The sequence below is a fragment of the Pholcus phalangioides genome, unplaced genomic scaffold, assembly GCF_987345545.1.
Source record: "Pholcus phalangioides strain wild (caught in Gottingen) unplaced genomic scaffold, Ppha-v1.0 ptg000042l_1, whole genome shotgun sequence".
NCBI classification, from domain to species: domain Eukaryota; kingdom Metazoa; phylum Arthropoda; class Arachnida; order Araneae; family Pholcidae; genus Pholcus; species Pholcus phalangioides.
This window is the reverse complement of record NW_028301628.1, coordinates 36,877,230-36,898,066: the sequence shown is the minus strand read 5'-3', so window position 1 is coordinate 36,898,066 and position 20,837 is coordinate 36,877,230. Positions and strand designations below refer to the sequence as shown.

At 32.3% G+C, this 20,837-nt stretch overlaps 1 protein-coding gene across 2 annotated transcripts; it reads left to right on the top strand.

The window, feature by feature from the left end:
• The first annotated feature begins 211 nt into the window (after positions 1-211).
• LOC149064970 (vesicle transport protein SFT2A) lies at positions 212-17,627 on the top strand. 2 transcript variants are annotated; one of them, XM_089254577.1, is made up of 8 exons: positions 212-320; positions 600-686; positions 4,272-4,358; positions 5,300-5,385; positions 8,116-8,197; positions 9,411-9,446; positions 10,212-10,300; positions 11,622-17,627. In XM_089254577.1, exons 2-8 carry the CDS (start codon positions 618-620, stop codon positions 11,659-11,661), a joined length of 489 nt encoding a protein of 162 aa, XP_089110703.1. In that variant the 5' UTR covers positions 212-320; positions 600-617; the 3' UTR covers positions 11,662-17,627. The 2 variants fall into 2 exon arrangements, with proteins under 2 accessions (XP_089110703.1, XP_089110704.1); XM_089254578.1 differs by lacking the exon at positions 4,272-4,358.
• The last annotated feature ends 3,210 nt before the right edge of the window (positions 17,628-20,837 follow it).

The following is a 20,837-nucleotide window of genomic DNA, read 5'->3' as shown; positions in this document are numbered from 1 at the left end:
GCGCCTTCTCATTCTTCATTTTAAAGAAGAAAAATATATATTTTTTTAAAAAATCCAGAAAACTTTTAAAAATATAATTTGAGTTATACAAAATATTATGAATGAGTTCATTTTATTGATTTTTCAATGTTTTATAATCCCTTTTTTTTTTTTATTTACTCATTAAACTGTCAATAATAAAAAAAAATTGATCAACACAAGTCGTGATGAGATTTTTGAACGTGGCAACAGGTGCTGTTTGTTTGCTTGTTTTATTTGTAGGTGGTGATTTAAAATAAAGATTTCTCAACGATATTATAGAAAACTCGATCAAAACAAGAGTAAATAGGGTTTTTCTAAAACTTTTTTAATTTAGCTTACTTTTTTTTTTAATAATTGAGTGTTGATTAAACGTTTTAAAAATGTTCTATGGCTTTAACATTTAATTTTTTTAGCTGTAATATGTGCTGTCATGTCATGTGTTAACATGTGAAGTTGAGTCACTCAACTCTTTGATTTCTATGACGTTTAAAAAATATAACAATAAACTTTATCGTGATTCCAATACCCGTATTTGCATGTTGATTAATCAACATTTACCTTGATTGCTTCATTTTTAGTTTATTCTGCATATACACATGATGGATAAATTGAAGAAAGCTTTGAGTGGTGATGATGTGGATGAAGAGCAAGGGATAATGACTCAAGTGAATAATTTCAAAATTTCTTTATTAGTTTATCACAAATGTGAATTCAGTTATTGATGTGACCAGGGCCGTAACTAGGGGGGTTGCAGGTGGGTCTGGTGCCCCGGGCGCCGGACTAGAGGGGGCGCAAATTTCACTCTTTAACCTCTCCTTTAACATTATGAGAGGGTGCCAAAATGTGTGCTTGCCCCGGGTGACCAAGCATCTAGTTGCGGCCCTGGATGTGACTCTTTGTTTCAATCGCCATTCATGTGTTTATTTAACCATCACACTTTTTTGAATTGAAAAGATTTCAAAACATATTTATCAATTAGGAGTGGAACTTTGATTAGCAATCTTGATTTGTTTCACGAATGTGCTCGTTATCCAAATCGCTCATAAATTACATGAAACTTCCCCATATCAAATAATGAAAACTCTGATAGTTTGTTCCACAATTAATCATTCTCGTAAAAATTATTAATAAAAACTGCATACAATGAATAGTATAACACAATTATAACAAATAATGCACACAGAATGCAATAATCTTATAATGAAATAATACAATGATGAAATAAATAAACGCAATACAATAATGTTTACAAACTTATCTTAATGACAAGAGAGAGAGAGGACTATCGTTTATATATATAGAATGATTCACAAACTCACTGTTGTCAGTCAGTTGTCTTCTTCATTTGTGTGACTTTGAAAAAGAGCCTATCCAATGACACTTGCTCTTGCTTCTTTTTTTAGTATTTCTCAGAGAAGGGAAATTGCATTGTTGCTTGCAAGTTGCTACAGCTTTATTTGGGTGATTTTTTTTCTTCAAAATTTTGCTCAAATCCCTACATTACACATGTTTTTCTAATCTCATTTGAAGTGGATGTCTTCTCGCATCTCTCTTCCGCATACGACATACCGTCCATAAACTCTTGCTGCTGCTTACAAAGGAGATCCATTAGTTTATCTACAGTCAACTCCTGGCCATGTTCTACCACTAGTTCTTAAATGTCATCCTCATTCACCTTCAGTACCATGGTCTTTCCCAAAGACATAGTCTCTTCAACAAATGGTGGCTTCCATCAATGAGCTAGCTTCTCGAAGTCACGTTCAATAATACAGTCGGTCAACAGTTTTCTCCAAGCATAATTTAAAAATAAAAAACTTGAAGTGTACATGTGTGTGGCTACAACACTACATCTAGTTTTTCATCATAAACAGACATGCTTGCACATGTGTGAGCGTGACTGTTTACACTGATTTACATGCTCATTTTGCAAGTGAGGTGCACTTACTGGAGATTGGGGGGAGAATATTACTCACAATTCCACAGTACATGTGTGGACAAAATCTAAAAACCATTGGCTCAGTTGTGATAATGTTAAACTGAATAAATAAAGTTCAACATCTTTGCTCATTGTGCGAATCTCTCATATTAACTGAATCATTCATTAACCGAAGTTTCACTTTATCATATAATTTTCATTCCATTGTCTTAGAAACTTCATTCAGCCTTGCTAATAATGATGTAGTTTTACTATCTTCTTCAATATCTTAACCCTAGAGTGCCCGGGTCGGGTCTGTGAGACCCATGCACATGTATTTCTCTCATTTAATGATAGGTGGCAAGAAAAATTTTCTTGAGGTACTCATTAATTTCATATTTAAACTTTAAATCTATGGTGCAAACTTTAGACGTGATGACATTTTTTTATTTCTAGAGCTGTTAGAAGATTTATCTGTATGTGGGTCTGTGAGATCCAACCCATGCAATCAAGCAATATGTGTATATATATATATATATATATATATATATATATATATATATATATATATATTTTTTTTTTTTTTCAATCAAATTAGCCACATCAATACATTATTGATATGGTTATTTTAACATGAGTGTAAAAATAATATATAAAGATCTCGTTTTAATGTTTAAAAGAAAAATGTTGTAAGAGGAAAAATACTTTGAATGGGTAACCTCGAGTGAGTATTAGGGAGGGTTGGGACTTCAAAAATTAGTCGTACCAAGTGGGAAAATGTTATAAGCTGGATTTTCATATTTTAGGTTTATTTTGTGAACATGAAAAAAAAATGATTTTATTATTTTTACCATTGAGTTTCTGCTTTAGTTTGATTTTATTTCAAAACTGTTAATTTGAACGGTAAATTACGCTAATTTTATATTCATATTGTAGCTGAAATGATGTAATAATAAATGTATGAAAATACTGAAAAAAGGAAGTGTATAAATGTTTTATGTAATATATAATCAAGGCCAGGATTACACTATAAAAGTTTGATAATAGGTTTTTTACGAAACAAAAAAACCAACCAATGAGCCAGTGGCTACATTCACTAGAATGTAATTGATACACTTATTGGTTGCATTTTTCAAGTTCTATAAAATAACTTTTAAAGTGTAATCTTGGCCTTAGTGTGGGTCTGTGAGACCCAACCCTTGCACTGCAAGGTTAACAACTGAGTTTAATTTTGCATATGGTGAAACCTGTCGACTTGGATACCGCCCTACATTTGACACTTTTTAATGAAACCGGCCATAATCTATAACACAGCACTGCACTTCTATGTCATGGACACCTCTTTAACTTGGATTTATTTCAATAAAACCACAGATGCCTAACTTGGACTGGTTTTACTACATTAGTTTATTTATTAAGCATTTTTAACAGTGGGTCGAATTGGCCTTTTTTTTTTTGGGCTCTCTGCTTTTGATTTCAAGGCACTTCATTGATACTCTGAATCGCCTAGACACACTAGTTGAGGTCATACACGTCTCTATTGCAGGATTCCCCAGCAATCTGAAAGGTCAGGGAAACATTCTGTGGAGGGAAAGAACTGAAACTTGAAAAACTGTTTCAAATATTGAGATTTTTGTTAATCTACATACACATACTTCTTCCTTCAGCAGTTATGGTCAGATTAAGAAACCCGGTATTGTTAAATGCTCAATATGATTTTTGTGGTCAGGTGGTAAAATGTTACAAGTACGGCTCAGATTTTTATCACCTAAAAATGAAACGCTGATTTAACCAATCAGCAACAACTTTTCATCTTTAGGTCATAAAAATTTGAGCCCTAGTTACAATTCACTTTCCCAAAGGATCTAGTTTTTTCACATTCAGGAGTCGCTTCATTGATTTTTGGAGGACAATACCGCATGTTGGCAAAATGTTATTCATAATTCGATGTCTTGAAATTTTTGAAAAAGTGACTTGTAGCATTTTGCCATGTGTGAGCACAGATTTTATCTTTAAAGTATCTTGTGGCACATCTCACAGATTACATAGCTATACACCATTAAAAAATTGCTGTCTTAATGCGATCACATCACATCAACCTAGAATTGTTTACACAAATTCATCTACATGCAGCTTCAGTTATAAAATCTGAATTATGAACTACTGAGAGAAAAAATAATGACCTTGTGAAGTTCTCTCAGTTTGTTTGTTTTAATTCTTTGAATTAAGATTCTAAGTAAAATAATTTATTGTTATTCTTAGACATTATATTTTGTTTGCCCTTGTAGATGACATTTTTACTATTATTATTTTTTATGTTATTGCTCATTTGTAGGTCATTGATGCTTCAACTCTTAGTTGGTCAACGCGTATTAAAGGATTTCTGATCTGTTTTGTTTTGGGCTTTGCTTTTTCTATTTTGGTAAGACAGGAAAATTAAATGTGCATTTTTATTTCTTTCAGTTTTTGTTATATTATTTGTAGTTTTTATTTTATTTTATGTGTTCAAATTATTTGAAATATTGAAAAGCAATCTGTAAAGCAACTGTCTTACATATCTACACTATATGCATGTTTGTTTAAAAAATTTGCGAGAAAATTTATGAAATGCTGGGGAAAGTGTAATTTTACAGTACTGCTGTAATTTTTATTTTCTAAGAGGTTCTTCTTGAACATGTCTGTGGTAAAGAATTTCTATAAAGGATTGAATTCAGTTTTTATGTGGAAATGTAATAAGATGAAATCAGTTTCAATTATGTCCACCGGATGATGGCATTGATGTACCCAAGATATACTATTTTTGAAGACTGAAATTTTTTTCTCACTGTAGTGCAAATATCTAATGCTGTTCCCAGGCCCTATTGTGTGTATTATTGTGCATATTGTTGATGAGACGTTTTAGCATGTAACAAACACACAAATGTATCTCTGCCTTATTGGTATAAAATATAACTTAACATTAATTAAATTTAAATAAATGTATATTATTTAGGAGCAATGTCCATCTTCATACTACTACTACTTAACAGAACATGTACCTTGTACACATTCCTTTTCGGAATTTCTAACGAATCAGCACATGCCGGAATGTATGTTCTGAGTGTATGCTTGGCCCTAACGCCATCTTCATACTGCTAGAATTAACAACCCGAATATCCTTCTGTTACCAGTGTAGTGCCATCACTTGGATGTAATTGTAACAATAACTCTGCATAAAACCCAACATTAAATCGTGTCTGTACTCATTTCACTGCGATGTGTTCATTCTTTTGCTTTTTGAATACACCTTTTTAAAATGTTTCCAGAATTTTGAATCCCATCATGTTTCAAATGTTATTCATTTTTGTTCATAAACTTTTTTAGGGTTCTGCTTGTTTTGCTTTACCTGGGAAAGGTCTGATACTGTTTGGAATATTCTACACTTTAGGCAATATAACAGCTTTAGCAAGGTAGAGAACATATTTAGATTGTAGCATTTTCATTTAATGATAGTTTTATCTATTATTTGCAGAACATGTCCAAGTTACATTTACTTTTTTCTAAATATTTATTCCGTCTTCATTATAGGAATTTAATTTTATACTTTTGTTCAACATAATCATAATTTTCTGCATATAGGCCTTTGATGTTAATCATGTGTTAAAAGTCATCTGAATTTATTATTTGCTCTAAGGAAATCACAAGAACAGTAGATTGAGATACATTGTTTCTTGGGAGTAGTTAGCCTATGCACTCTCTTTGGACTTAGCACATAAGCTTTAATTCAAGGATGTCTGGATTATTTCACTAACATATATGGTCTTTTGGGGAATTTTTTTTTCTCTTTGAGCTTCCAGATAGCACCCGTCATCTGGAACCATTTTGATATCTCTATGATATGCATGGGCGGAGATATGGGGGGGGGGGGGTCAGCTTCAAAGGTGGAGTCGACTCATCTAATGTATATATGTATTGACATCATCATCATCGTGCGTCCCCCCCCCCCCTCAGACTTCTAAGTCTGTCTCCACCTATGAGGATATGTGTGGTCTTTCATTATCAGTTTGGTAAGACAATTGATACTTCGGCTAATGAGGATTTTTTTGACATTTTTCTGCCTCAGCTAACAAACATTTTAGTTGATCTGGATGCATGTGCTAAATAAAACAGCCATAGTGTGAGCTAAATTTTCATGCTAATCAAAAAAAAATTCAATGAGTAACTGTCACTTGAACCATATTAATTCATTTGTGCCTCGGAATCACTTTCCAGAAACACCCCTCTTTTATCATTCAGTCATTTCATGTAAAATGAGTAATTAAGCTAAGAAAATGTATTTTAAAATTTTAAAAAGCCTCAGACTTGAATGTTTTCAGTAGATATGGTGAGACTTTTAATACCAAACTGAACAGTCTAGACATTCTAAGGACTTTTCCATTTGCATGTGTGTGAGGGAGAAATAAGCTGAATGTATCACATTGCACACTACCTTGTGCACTTTGTTGTTGTTTTTTTCGCTATGGCTCACAAACCTGACTGCATAGTATGAAATAAAGATATGCTCAGTTTTCATCATTCTTTAAATTCTTCATCCAATTGTGAAGTTGATTTATGAAGAAGTTGATTTGTGAAGTTGTGATGGGAAATTACGTTTTTAGCTAACAAATGTGATTTCGAAATGGATTATCTTTGTTAGCCAAAGTATCATTATATTATGATATCTGCAGCTTTTTTTCCGAGAATTTAAAATAAAAATAAGTAATTTTAAAAAATATATTCCGTATAGATACGAGCAGAAAAATTGACTTTTTTTTTGTTCTAAAATTTTTTTTTTTCTAGAAAATTGTTACAAAACCCTCTTCATTCCTTAAGATATCATAATTGGTGAATGAAATTTGTAGATCATATGTGTAGATCATATGCAGACATATTTTCTTCGAAGTTGCAGAATTTGTATACATAGATCACATGCAGGAAATTATGGTGTTTGTTTGTTTGTTTTTTCCCCTCTTGGATATTTACCTAAATGTAAGCATGGGGTGTTTACAAATGATTAGAGTGACAGAGACATATTATGTGACAGGGCTTGACAAATCTCATGGTAACTAAGAAATAGGTATTGGCACCTAAAATGTCTTTTTATGTATGACCAATAAATCGGGGTCTGAGGATAACATAAAATTTACATCAGCCTATCTATTAACACGGAAAAGGATCACTTAGTTATGAAAAAAGTTGTTCAGGACCTTTTCTTTTTTGAAAAATTAAAAATCCTTAGCTCATATTAAAAAATTTTCTTCAGTTTGTCAAGCTCTGTTATATAACAAATTATATGATCTCCAAATTTCAGAACTATATGAGAAGATCTGCTTCTTTTCCCATATTTCCTATGATACATACTTTCTATTTTACATGAGCAAATCAACTCTGTAACCAAGTTTTATGACAGTTATACCTACATGTGATATGGCATGTCTTTATAAGGTTGATACCATTTGTATCATATGATAGCTTTTACATAACACCTGCAAAACAAAAAACGTTTTGGTTAAATCAGGGCAGCTGTAGAGGTGAAGGCAACCATTGATGATGTTGTTGATCATCATCTGGAAAATCGGTGTAGCTTTATTCTGCTGGTTGACTAAGTTCACTCTGCCAGTCTCTAACCGCAACACGAGCCAATTTTCCAAAATGACCTGATACGGGTCTTCTGCAGCAGTCTGCTAAGGAAAGAAAGAAAAACATGCTTTCTTGCAGTTTGACAGCATCTTATCGACTAATAACGCCCCTCCCCCCATTAACACAGATAAGATTGTTGGTATGAACATGGTTCATTTCTTGTTTACAATCCCACTTGACAATTCCCCCCCCCCCATAAGGAAAAAGGGAGGTTGAAAAATGTCAGCTATTTTAATGCGATGTAAATAGGTTTTAGTGGAACTTCCTAATGCTGATTAAATGTCAGTTTTTTCCCCATGTAAACACAAATTTTTTTCCTCCATGTAAAGGGTTCTCAAAACTACTGCTGTTCTCTCATGGTTATGAGCAAAAGCCAAGGAATGTCAAAAAAAAAAACTTTATTCTTATAGCATCAAACTTTTTCAATATTACAGCCAAAAAAAATTAGTGAAACGACTCCAATCATTTGAAAACACCCATTGTGAACTTGTTCTAATAATTTTATGTGATGATTGCTATAGCACTGCTTTCTTAATGGGACCTGTGAGCCAAATCAAGAAAATGTTTGCACCAACAAGATTTTTGGCAACGATAGCAGTTTTAGTAAGTATTTGTTTTTTTGGGGGGGCTGGGGATCGATTAAAATTTTTAACTTGTTAAATCATAAATTTTAATGAATTAATCGACAGATTAATTGAATTTTAGTCAAAAAAATTCCGTGACCACATGATGTTAATTGATCCTATGAAAATGTTAATTTAAATTTATTTATTTACTTTAGGTTAAATTTATTTATTTACTTTAGGTTAAATTTATTTATTTTCCACACCTATTTGCTGGATGTAAACAAATATAAGAATAGATTAAGACCTCCCACTTGAAGCAATTTAATATGCTGAACATACTTTGTTAAAATCTGGAATTTCTTCACTTTGATCTTGTTTTTTTAAATATCAGTTATTTTCGGTTACTCAGAGATTTCAAAACTACCTTTGATAATAATTTTTCTTGTTTTCCTGTTGAGACTCTTCCCAAATGGTACTTTTGCAGAGAAGAGTTGATGCTTCCAAAAATACAAAAAAATACTGTTCATAGTGAAGACAATAAGTCTTATCTTCCAAAACTCTCAACAAGCTCAATTTTAATTCTGAAATCATTGCTAGTTTTCATTCAATGGGCTTGCATTTTTTCCAGGCTGAAAAGTTTGATCAAAATATTGATACCAATGTTTTTAAATATGGCCACTAATTTAAATTGTTATGTATAGGTATAATTTAAAACATGTAATCGATTTTTTTAAACTAATAAAGTTAAACTACAAACTATTTACACAAATTTTAAGTGTTTTTTTATCAAGTTGATTAACTGCACTGAAATTTTTAACCAGGATTACCAATTGATCAGTTTACTGACTCGATTAATTGGGCCAGCCCTAGTTTTCTTTTCTTGTTTTCCAGCAGAAATTATAGTGTCAAATGAATTTCAGAAATGTAATTATTTATCTTACTCTCGCTTTTGGTTACTGCACATTCCTTTCATCAATGCATCAATTTAATCCTTGAGTTGGAAATCATTTAGTGGTGTGATTTATTATGAAAGAGAAGTTTCAGGAGAGCAAGAGCATGCATTCTTTTGGAGATATAAAAAAATAATAATGCATTACACAAATCTCCATTACCTTCATAACTCCACCTGTGTGAATGAGAGATTATTGTATGCATATGTAATTCCATAATATTTTGTGCATTACTATGAAGTTTTTCTTAGTTCGTTATCCAGGATCAATAGAAATTTATCTTTTTTTACTTTTACTCAGGTTTTGCTTGCCTTAACGTTATGTGCTGCATTCTGGGTGAGTTTATCAATATGTGCATAAGTATTTTAATCATATCTTGAAGGGGTTTTTTTTTGTGCATTGTTTTTTTTCAATTTCAGGCTTGAACTTTAATTTTTGAAAAAATTTTTAGGTGGTTTTGTTATTAGGGAAATTATAAAATATTTGCATTTTATATATTTTTATATATTTATGAGTATACAGTCCTCATTCAAAAAAGCATTTGCAAAAATTTGTATCTCTTTTGTGCTACTCCCAAAGAAATTTACCCAGTAACAATTAAATGAAATTTTGCTAAGATGTTGATGATTGAAATTCTTAATTTTTTTCGTCTTTTCAAACTAAGAAAATTTAAGGCCTTTTAAAATGCATAGAAAAATAGATAAAAATCTATAATTAGAATCTTATGTATCTAAGTGAATTTTTTTTTCAGTTGTTACAGAGTAAATTTTTTTGGTAAAATAAAAAAAAGAGGCACAAATTTTACTGGAAAATCTTTTTTTATTTGATCAGGCTTATAAAAATTTTAAGTTTGGTATTTTGCCTAATATAGGTTTGTGCCTTTGCATCATTATAACAAAATTCATTTCCTTATAATGAAATTGCTGATGAAATGCATTTATTATAAATTTCTTTTTCTTCTAATTAGGTTATATTGCTCCTTTTTTGGAATGATAAAGATTAATTTTATTAATAAACAAAATTTTTGAAGTTCTTCCAGCATACAACTACACGATGTAGAATTTGTGCTTGATTTTTGTTAAAATAAACTTTTTTTTCCAGTGGAAAAAAATTGGACTGGTGATATTATTTTGTATACTGCAATTTTTAGCCATGACTTGGTACTCCATTTCTTACATACCATATGCAAGGTAAATTTCATTTTCATAAATTTTCAAATTTAGTTTTTTTTTTCAGTTGGTTATTTTTTTAACACAGTGGTCATTCCCCTCCTCTTTTTTGGATGTTGGATTAAAATTATTGCAATTTTTTATGTTTTTTTGCCATTATGACTTTTGATATTTTGAGTTTCAATGTTCAATGAAATTTTTGTCAATATTTTGTGATCGACAAAATCCATAAAACTGGATAAACACAGTTATATTTAGTCGAGTTTAAAAACATTCAATTTCATACTCCCAAAAAATTAGTCAAAGAATGATTATTTCCTGAGATTTTAAAGAAATTTTCTTTTTTTTCTTTGGAAATTTAATTTTTGCTGCTCATGAAATGTCTTGATCAAATAACCCCTCACTTTAAAAAAAATCATTAGATGGCTATTTTACAGTTAATTCAAGTTGAGTTTTGACAATGATTTTTACCAAAACTAAATGTTTAAAATGGGCATGATCTGATTACATAACTACCAAGTGAATCTCCTGAATTTTCCGGGAGGCTTCCTAATTCTTTCTTCACTCCTCGGACTGCAGAAAAATTTATATCTCCTGAATTTTGACTGTCATTGAAAAAAATCCTTACTTTTGTAGCGGGAAAAATTACTAAGAAAAAATCTGTTATCTGTGTTTTTCCATCAAAAATGATGTTGCACGCATAAAGTAAACTGTTGCCATCTCATTAAATCACAAAGAAATGTTTCATTTTGGCAAGGAAAAGACAAAATTTGCCAAACAGTTTGGCCTCTCCACAGTCGAATCAATGGGATGACCCACATCTTAGATGACCATACATCCATCTTGTCTGTATCCTGTTTTCTGGCCTGATAACAATTTCTTGTTGGCCTTATTTCGATTTCTGTGTAGCAATCCACAGAAATAGACAGGTAATTTGCCCTACTTTTTTTTGCAAAAAATGGTGACTTTTAGCTAATTTGCAATGGTTAGCATGATGTCAAGTTGTTTTTTTTTCAAAAATAAAAATCCCTACAATTTTACCTTTTATTAATTAAAAATCCCTATTTTGTTTTAAAAATCCCTTTTATCATTTGTCTATGTATGGTTTTTGTACAAAATTTGGATCCACACAAAAATCTCCCTAATTTTTTCATCTTTCAAAGTTGGCAGCTACATGATTATGATAGAACAAAACTACGTAAATGATACCAAGTTTGCTATAAATTAATTTTGCAAGTTTACCCCTTTTGTTTGTGTTGATTGTTTGTTTTAACTAAGTGAAAGTTTTTGAGAATAATATAGTGAAGTTAATTCTTATTTATTTATTTCAATGACATTTCAGAGATGCTGTGTTAAAGTTTTTCCGTGGCTGCATCTCATAAGTGAATCGGTGGATCATTTCGCTATAGAATTTGATAAAATTTAACTTTCCAACTCCCCTCTCCTTCTCCTTCACAAGATTTATATATATATATATATATATATACATACCTTTGAAATTTTTGCATAATCATATACGACTGCAGTTGGGCTGTAGAGCAGCTTTGTGGACCACTTTTTTGAATTATTTATTTTTACGCAGTATGCATTTGTAGAATGGTTTTGACATTTTTTTTTTCGATACATGTGATTTACATTAATGTTATATTTTTAAAAAGTTACGTAGACTTCAAAAAAAACTATAATTTTGAAATAACATTAAACTCAAAATTCATAGAGAATATGTAGATAAATAAGTCTATAAAAGAAATAGGGTAAAGCGACATATGAATTCAGTTGAGTAGAGCCTCGATTTACCAGGGGTAGTGGGTTTAGGGTCTCCTTGGATAATAAAGACTATTCTCGAAAATATACGAAAAAACAGCTGCAGATCACAATAAAGTTAATTTGTGAAGAAATAAAAATTAAACTTTTTATACCCGATAATAATTATAAGAATTGTATGAAACTATTTTTATATTTCCTGTTTAAATAGCTTTCTTGCCCATCATACGCTGACCCAGTAAAAAGTATTATACGGCCAATTGACCTTGATTTGGGCCTGTGCCTCCATGATGGAGGCTTGGTGAATCGAGGTTTTATTGTCTGAAAGAGCTGGAATGCAGATCTTTGTTTGCAAAATAGAATGAACCCTAACTTTAGCAATGGTGAAATATTACCATATCTTTTGTGAAAACCTGTACATTCGTAAATGTAAAAATATCAATCAAGTATGGGTGCACATACAGGGTGCATAGGAAAATTCTTTTATCCTGAAATAATTTGTGAATGCTTGATCCTAGAGCCATACTTCCAATTACAAAGGTATCAAAATAGCGTGTGAACCTCAGATACGTCATTCATATTGATAGGAATTCTGTAGGTATCAAAATAAAAAATTTAATATTTTATACAGATACGCTAGCCTAAAAAACCCAGTGAGAAATTTGTTGGCTAGTCTTTCGTAAGCACAAAAAAATCCATGATTTTTAAGTGCAATATTAGCTGAAATAGTTGAATTTGAAAATTTCGGAAAATGAAGGAAAGAGAGCAGCATTTTTCCATGTTTTGTGTGAAGCGTAGAATGAGCTTGTCTGTTAGTTTATGTGGTTCTTTCTTTCATTTCCAGCAATTTTCAAATTCGAATATTGCATTGAATATTGCACTTGAAACCATGTATTTTCTGTTTGGCGTCACGAGAATCAGGACAACAAAGTTTTAATTGGGTTTTTCAGGACAGGGTGACCAAATAAGTAATTTTTTTAAATTCAATAACTATGCAACCCCTTAAAATATGAATGGTGTATCTGAAGTCTACACATTGCTTCAATACCTTTTACAATTAGAGGTATGCTTTCAGGATCAACCGTTCAAGAGTTATTCCAGGATAAAGGTACTTCCCTGCTCACCCTGTATATGTTACATGCATATAAATTCCTTATTATTTTTTTAAAATTTATATTGCATTCAAATGCAGAGTAAATATTGCACTGCTGTAAAAGCATGTCTGTAAATTTGAGAGGGGAAAAATATCTATCCTCTGAAATTATTTTACCTTAATGTGCCTTAAAGTTTAGAACTCGTGTGATGAAATTAAGATATTTTTCATGAATATATATGTATTTGTTGATAATGTAACTAAAAATCAGGTATTGTGCACATCATTTTCAAAATTTTATAGCATCTGTATGAATGAGCTTCTATTACAATGTTAGAAAACATGTATGTGAAAAATTTCTGGAAATTTGAATCGTGTAATCCAGGGGTCCCTAACCTTTTGCTTCTCAGATCCTTTATGTGAATAAGATGTAGACCATAGATTTCCCCCCCCCCCACAAAATCATATTCAGCATAGAGTGGTACCTTGGCTATTGAATGCCTCGGCTTACACATTTTTCGGCTAACAAAGATTTTTTTGTGAATTTTCTGCCTCGGCTAATGAACATTTGCACTGGCTAACATAAAATAGGTGCGTAGTGAGCTGAATTTTCACGTAAATGATCATCAGAATTACTGCCACTAGAGCCTGATTAACTAATGTCCACCTCTGAATGTTTTTCCAGATGTACTTACCCTTCTCTTTCTGAAATTCTTTGAGCCATTTCATGTGAAATGACTAATAGAAAGTGCATTGAAAAAAGGGGGCTTATGTTTTTAGGGCATGATTTTTTTAGTGCAAGACTCTTAGCATTAATCTGAATAGTCTGGACATTCTAGGAGATTATTTTTTCCATCTGCATGTATCAGACATAGAAATGATCCGACCAAATCACAAACAGATGGAGACACCTATGAACTCGGGTTATGTCAACATGAGCTTTAGTAGATTAAAGCTGGTGTTAGTTGTTTACATACCGGAAAATAAAATTATCTTCAGCATGTCTCATCTTTCTGCAGATTCTCATTTATCCAATTTTGAAGCTGTTCATTTTAGCCTTCAATCAGTTCTTCTTTTTTTTTTTTTTGTACCATTCCTTGGTGTTTTAAAAAAACTTATCTTCAAATTTTGGGCAGAAGCTGGAACGAATCAAACAATTTTTCCCAGAAACCTATGGGAAATCATGTTTCGACTAACGAATATGATTACAGAATGAATCATCTTCATTAGCCAAGGTATCATTGTATAATGATGCAAAAACAATATGCTAATTTTTTCTCTCATCCAAGTTTACAGACAACCCCTCATCCTTGAAACTTTTCCATAGACGCAATAATGATGCAAAAACAATATGCTAATTTTTTCTCTCATCCAAGTTTACAGACAACCCCTATTCCTTGAAACTTTTCCATAGACGACATAATGATGCAAAAACAATATGCTAATTTTTTCTCTCATCCAAGTTTACAGACAACCCCTCATCCTTGAAACTTTTCCATAGACGTCCAAGGGATCAGTGAACCCTTGATGTAATTGATGTGTTGATTGAAGAGGTTGATTTTGTCAATAATGTGATGAAAAAAAAGGGGTTTGGATGTTTAATATCCAATCCAGTTTAAATATTTCATAACTTCTTTTTTTAATGCCAACATCTTTTTTTCTCTTTGCATACAGAGAACTATGAAGTAACCTAATGTGCATGGGTATTTTCTTATACTTGATAATCATTAGGAAAAAAAAAATTTCCAGATGCATTATAACAGTGTTTCTTAACCTTCTTTTAGTCCATACCCCCCCCCCTCTTTGGGCAATTTTGTCATCTTGTCCCGTCCCCCCACCAACCTCATTCAGAATCAAGACTGTTTCTATTTATTGAATTGAATTTAGCCAAAATTGAATTTTTAATGAACAAAAATTTTATTAAAAAATGTGAATCTTGACCTCAAAGCTTGGTGATGGGGGGGAGGGAGGTTGGTTGGGGTGATCATCCCTCCCAAAATCCAAATTATACAGGGAAAATTGGTCTCTCCCATTAAATACTAGGCAATCCAATGAACCTACACAATATATCATCCCATCTAATATATCACTGTGGATCCATGTCTACCATAGGCTAGAGTTCAATGAGCTTCCTTGTAAAGTTTCTATACAAGGCAATCTCGACAGTTGGTCCCCAGGTGAAGTGATGTTCTAGCTGAAAGGACCAGTTTACACATTTGATTACTTACTCGCAAACACCATAGCACCAGATTTCAGGATAGAACTACTATGCCACATATCATGCCCGGATGGTCCCATTTGTTTAAGACGATCCAGGATCTATGGGCAGCTCTGCTGGATTCTGTAAGGTACAGTACACACTCACTAATCCGGTACATATAGGACTAGGGTGTGTCTGATTACTGGAAGTCAATTCAAAAAGCCCATTTAAATAATATAAACTGTGCTAAAACAAGCAGTGACATGTTTTCCTCTTTTGTGCTTGAAGAAAATCCACATAAAAAATGCTGGATTAGTGCATAGCGGGATTATTAAGAGTCTACTATACTAGACACATTTTTTTTAAATCATACTTAAAGCTTTATTTCTTCTGAGACAATTTTTTTTCCACTACTCTCTGTGGCCTCCTTTAACTAGCCCTCGTGGCTCTTCTTCCACCTGATTTTCACCCCACGACCTCCTTAGAACATCCCAGGACCCCACGTTGAGAACCACTGCATTGTAATGCATGTGCATGCAATGAAAAAACAAATAATTTAGCTCAAGAAATAAGCAACCATGGCATATAGCTCTCTCGTGTTGTGTGAAATTTTCTAATTGGTCTCGCGTTTTAAAAGAATTTTGAAACATTCTTTTTCCTCTCTAATTCAAATATTTGATCAACATTTTTTATGATTCGTGTCAAAGGGATTTTTTTCAGGGAAATTGTTTGAAATTCCCCATTTAGCGCAGAAACGTTTTTATATGGCTTTGCTTGTGTCTTTGTATATAAATGCATGTGATGTGAGTATAATTTCTGATACAGTCATATTTATTCAGTACTGTTTATGCTTTCTCAAAAAAGAATCAAAATAGTTGTGTCCAAAATTTTATCATGTGTGTTATTAGAATGAAGAAATGATTTTTACAAAAATAAAAGCAAATTTTTGAACAGTTTTTTAACAATATTTATTGACTATTGTAAGGTTTTACCATAAGCATCATTATTCATGATTGTTGATAACTGACCCATATGGCATGGAAAAATTCCATCATCCCTTTTAATGTATTGTAAAGATCATCAATAAGTGATTTCAACAGCCTATTAACAAGGGAAGGGTTAAAAGTGTCATCCTCAAAAAATTATGAAAAAATTTAAGTGTATTTATCTCACCCAGAAACACATAAAAACAAAAAATTAGTGGCGGAATACAAATGCTACAGAAAATTATTAAAAATGGCAACAGTTGGCTACTCATCATCTCATGCTTCTTGGCAGTATCTATAAAAACTTCTCCCGCTTTTCTTTTGTAGAAACTCTAGTTTTTCTTTTTCTCTCCTCTCTCTCTATCTGTGCTGTATGTAATCTTGTGTTGTTTGAATGACTGCATTTTAAGATTGTTGGGTTGGAGGATTTTAATCATTTTTGGCCTCTATTGGCATTTTCAAAATATTAAAATACCAATGTTTGCAATTTTTTTTTTTGAGTGGCCTATAATAATTCCACCGGATATTTATATATTTTTGTACATATTTAAATGAGTAGAATTGGTGATAAGTTTTTCAAAACTTTTTTAGGATGACACATTTGGACCCTTTCCCCCTGTAAGCTCGTTATTACACTCCTGGGTGCTCTAGGAAAAACAACCACAGATAATAGTGCTGCTGTCTAGCTTTTAAATTAGTATACAAAGGATTCGAAAGAAAGATTAAATTTTTTCACAATTTACTATAAACAATTGCCCGATTGCGACTCGGCTGAACCTAAATGATTATTTTCAAGGTTGAAAAATTATCATGCTCACTGCACAAATCATTTGCGTTAATGGTGCATTGATAGAGCATTTCTATTTTCCTACCGCAGATGATACAAAAATATTTGATAACCTGTATCAATCAGTACAAAGCGATTTTGGTGTTCCTTCAGAAATTTTATGTGACAAGTTGCCATTGAACGTAATATATTTTGTTTGGCACGATAGAGATTCTTGTAATTTTCTGTTGAAAAATTTGTGTATATTTGCTCTTTAATGTGCATATCATATTATTAGTCAAGATATGGGTGAATTGTATGTAGATTTTCTGTGATGAAAGTTTTCTGTTTCCTAAAAATCTAGAGAAAAAAAAATAACAGCATTCTTCCCCCTCCCCTTTTATTGGTAGAACTTCATATTTCCCTCCACCTCTATAATATTGTTGACTCAAAATTCATGTTTTGTATATTATTGTTATTTACATATATTGTGGATGTTTGGGGTTAATGTTTTGATAATAAAAATTTGTTGTGTGTTATATTTTTGTTTTCTTTTTTCATTTCAAAGAATTCTTAAAAAACAAAAATATTTTGGACCTTCTCTTTTTTTTTTTTTTTGCGAAAAAGAAAATACAGTAGAGCATTGATTATCTGAAACAATTGGGAACTGGGGGTGTTCGAATAACAGGATCATTCACGGCGAAAAAATTGTACTAGCATCATAGGAGCAATATAAAACAAACAGTTGTATTTAACACAAAACTGTATATATTTTGTATTGCACATCTTACCACAGAGAACTGACTAGTCTAGTTTGAGAAGTTTAAAATGGCCATTAAAGTAAAGTAGGCCTACAGTTTGGGAAAAGAAGTCCAAAATTTTCTTTTGCTTCACTAAAAGCACGGGTCGCTAGCGTAACTTCTACATGGTGCGCAAATTTGAATTTGCCAAAGGCAATCAAATTTTAGTTAACCGAAACCATGTTGGTTGGTTAATCATTTCCAGCTGGCAAATTTGAATTTGCCAACTGGAACGCTTTTGGTTAACCAATGTTTCGGTTGATCAGTATCCCGATAATCGATGCTCTACTGTATTTCCCTCTGGAGCCTAAATTCCTTTTCAATTTGTCAATCCCCAAGTGCTGTTACTTTCTTTTTGTAATAATACAGTGTCCAAGCTAAAAGTATCTGAAAGGAATGGCTTATACTGAGAGAGCCACACCTAGTTATGAAAGTACTGCACCATTGATAGGGAAAATCGTTCATGTACACTGTGAACAGCTGCTTTGAGACATTTTTTGCAGCAGTCACACTGACTGCCAGACAGCGTGGTTAAGGATGCACAAAAATGAAATCGTTCTTTTTAACAGAATTGAGAATGGCAGGATACCCTTCATCTTGGCATGTGAGAACTTTTCTGTTAAACAGATTCCTCTAAATTTCATCATTCAGCAGGACAACTACTTCACCACACATTAACTCTGGCCATATCACTATACTGCAATTTACTGTGGTTAACGAGTTGGGTTGGAAATGAAGGTGAAACCTATCTATGGTTGCCTCAAGCTCATTAGGGGAAATTATCTTGTTAACTATATTCTTCCCCAGATCAAATCTGGCCTGACTTCAACCTCAACAGTGGTATACAAGCATATTACAACCACACCACTCTAGCGCTTCCAACTGCCTCTGCAGAGAATTGAACCCATCTCCTGAGAATCCTCCATCCCTCCCTTGTTGCGTGAGCATTATGCTACAAAGGCAACCGCTCAGCAAGACAGCAGTCCACTGCACTTTCATGGAGAAGTTAGGGTTTTTGAATAAGACCAGAACGTGAAATCAAACAAAGTCCCACTGCCTGGCTTCTCAGATTTCCAGACATAATGACGTTGGACTTTGTTTGCTCGGAGCTTCATTAACCAATATATCACTTGTAGCAGTTGATTTAATAACACCTCAACTACTACTAAACGCTCGGCAAGAGATCGAGTACTGTTTGGATATCTGCAGAAAACTAAAGGTGCTCACATTTAACTTTATTAACCTGCAAATAAACTTGTCTAGTTGACCTATTTAACACTTTCTGAGACCCCAGTGCCACAAATGTGTGGGTTGTTTTTTCTCACTGTAGAATCTTTTCTTTTGACCTTACTTAAAAGATTATGTAAGTTTTGAGTTAGAAATATGGGGAATATTAACTTTAACATCTTTCATGAGAGGGCAGCACTCACAAGTTCAACTTTCAGGGTTTTTAAAAAGATAGCTTCTAGGAGAAAATACCTCCAGGAAAACTGGATTTATTACATAAAATTTAGAAATGAATTTCCGGAAAAAAATGTGTGAAGATGAATATACTGTGCACCATCTTTTGGCTGAAAAAATTTGAATAAAAATTATTTCTTCACAAAAAAAATTTTTAATTTAAAAAATACAGATTTGCTGACATTTATGTTTTTAATGTATTTTTTGAGTATCAAGAATGTAAAAACATTTGAAAATTCCAAAAATAAATGCTCCGATTTGAAAGGGTTAATGCAACTAAAATTTATAGCTACAGTAATCATGATTCTCTCTCGATAAGCCATTACTTTTTGGTACCTTCGTTCAGCCTGCACACCATTATTTAAAATTTTAACTTAAATTTCATGCTTGCAATGGCAAATTTGCCTAAGCTCTTTCCTTTTGGGACACCAATGGATGATAAATTTCATCCCTTGTATAAAACACTTTTTCTCTTTTTTTTTTTTTTTTTGTTATACAGGGTGCATAGCTAACAGCTGGCACCATAATTTACTAACGAACTGTTGATCCTAGAGGCCTACTTCCAATTAGGAAAAGTATCCAAATAGCATGTAGACAGATATGTCATTCATTTTGCAAGGGTTTGTATAGTGATTAAAATAATAACTTTTTACGCTTCCCCCCTCACCCCCAGCCTCTAACTTTCAGTTAGAAAATTGTAGCGCTGTCTCTCCTGAGGCAAACAAAATAAATTTCGTGTTTCTAAGTGCAATATTTGCTGAGATATTTGAATTTAGAAAATGGAGAAACATTACAAAAAAGACAAAACTAGGATAACGAGAGGAAGAGCATTTTCTGTTAGTTTATGCTATTTCTTCCCAATTTTTTTCCATTATTTTGTATTTCAAATATCACTGTGAATATTTCACTTAGAAATGTAAAATTCAGGGCTCCCACTCGTCCTACTTTTTGGTAAAATGTCTTGCTTTCTAATTTTTGTCCTACTTTATTACCAAATCCTATCACCAAAATTGTGTAATTGGTTTTAATTAAGGAGGGAATCGCCAATATATTGCCAAATATTACAAATGCTGTAGATTGCAATTAATGATTCCGCCAAAGAAGGAATTGTATCATTTTTAAGCTAGTTTGGGTGGGTGCATGCGGACCATTTGGTTTATTAATTTTTCATTTGCTTAGTTTGAGGGTTCATCAAGTTGAGTAGTCATTAAAAACTTCTGTCTCGATGGAAAAAATAATTTTGTATTTATGAAATATAATAAATTTTTGTATTTTATGGTCTTGGACAATAACATTTATCATTCTAAAATAGTGCACATTTTGTGTATAGGTGAAACAACAGTTTGCCTGACAAAGCAGTTGGATACATAGGCCTATTCTTGGTTTGGTGATTCTGATTCTACCCAATAGCAATCTCAATTGTCTTCTGTATTTTTAAGGCATAAATAATATTTACAATGCTCAGCAAAGAGCTAGAAATAAAAAGGC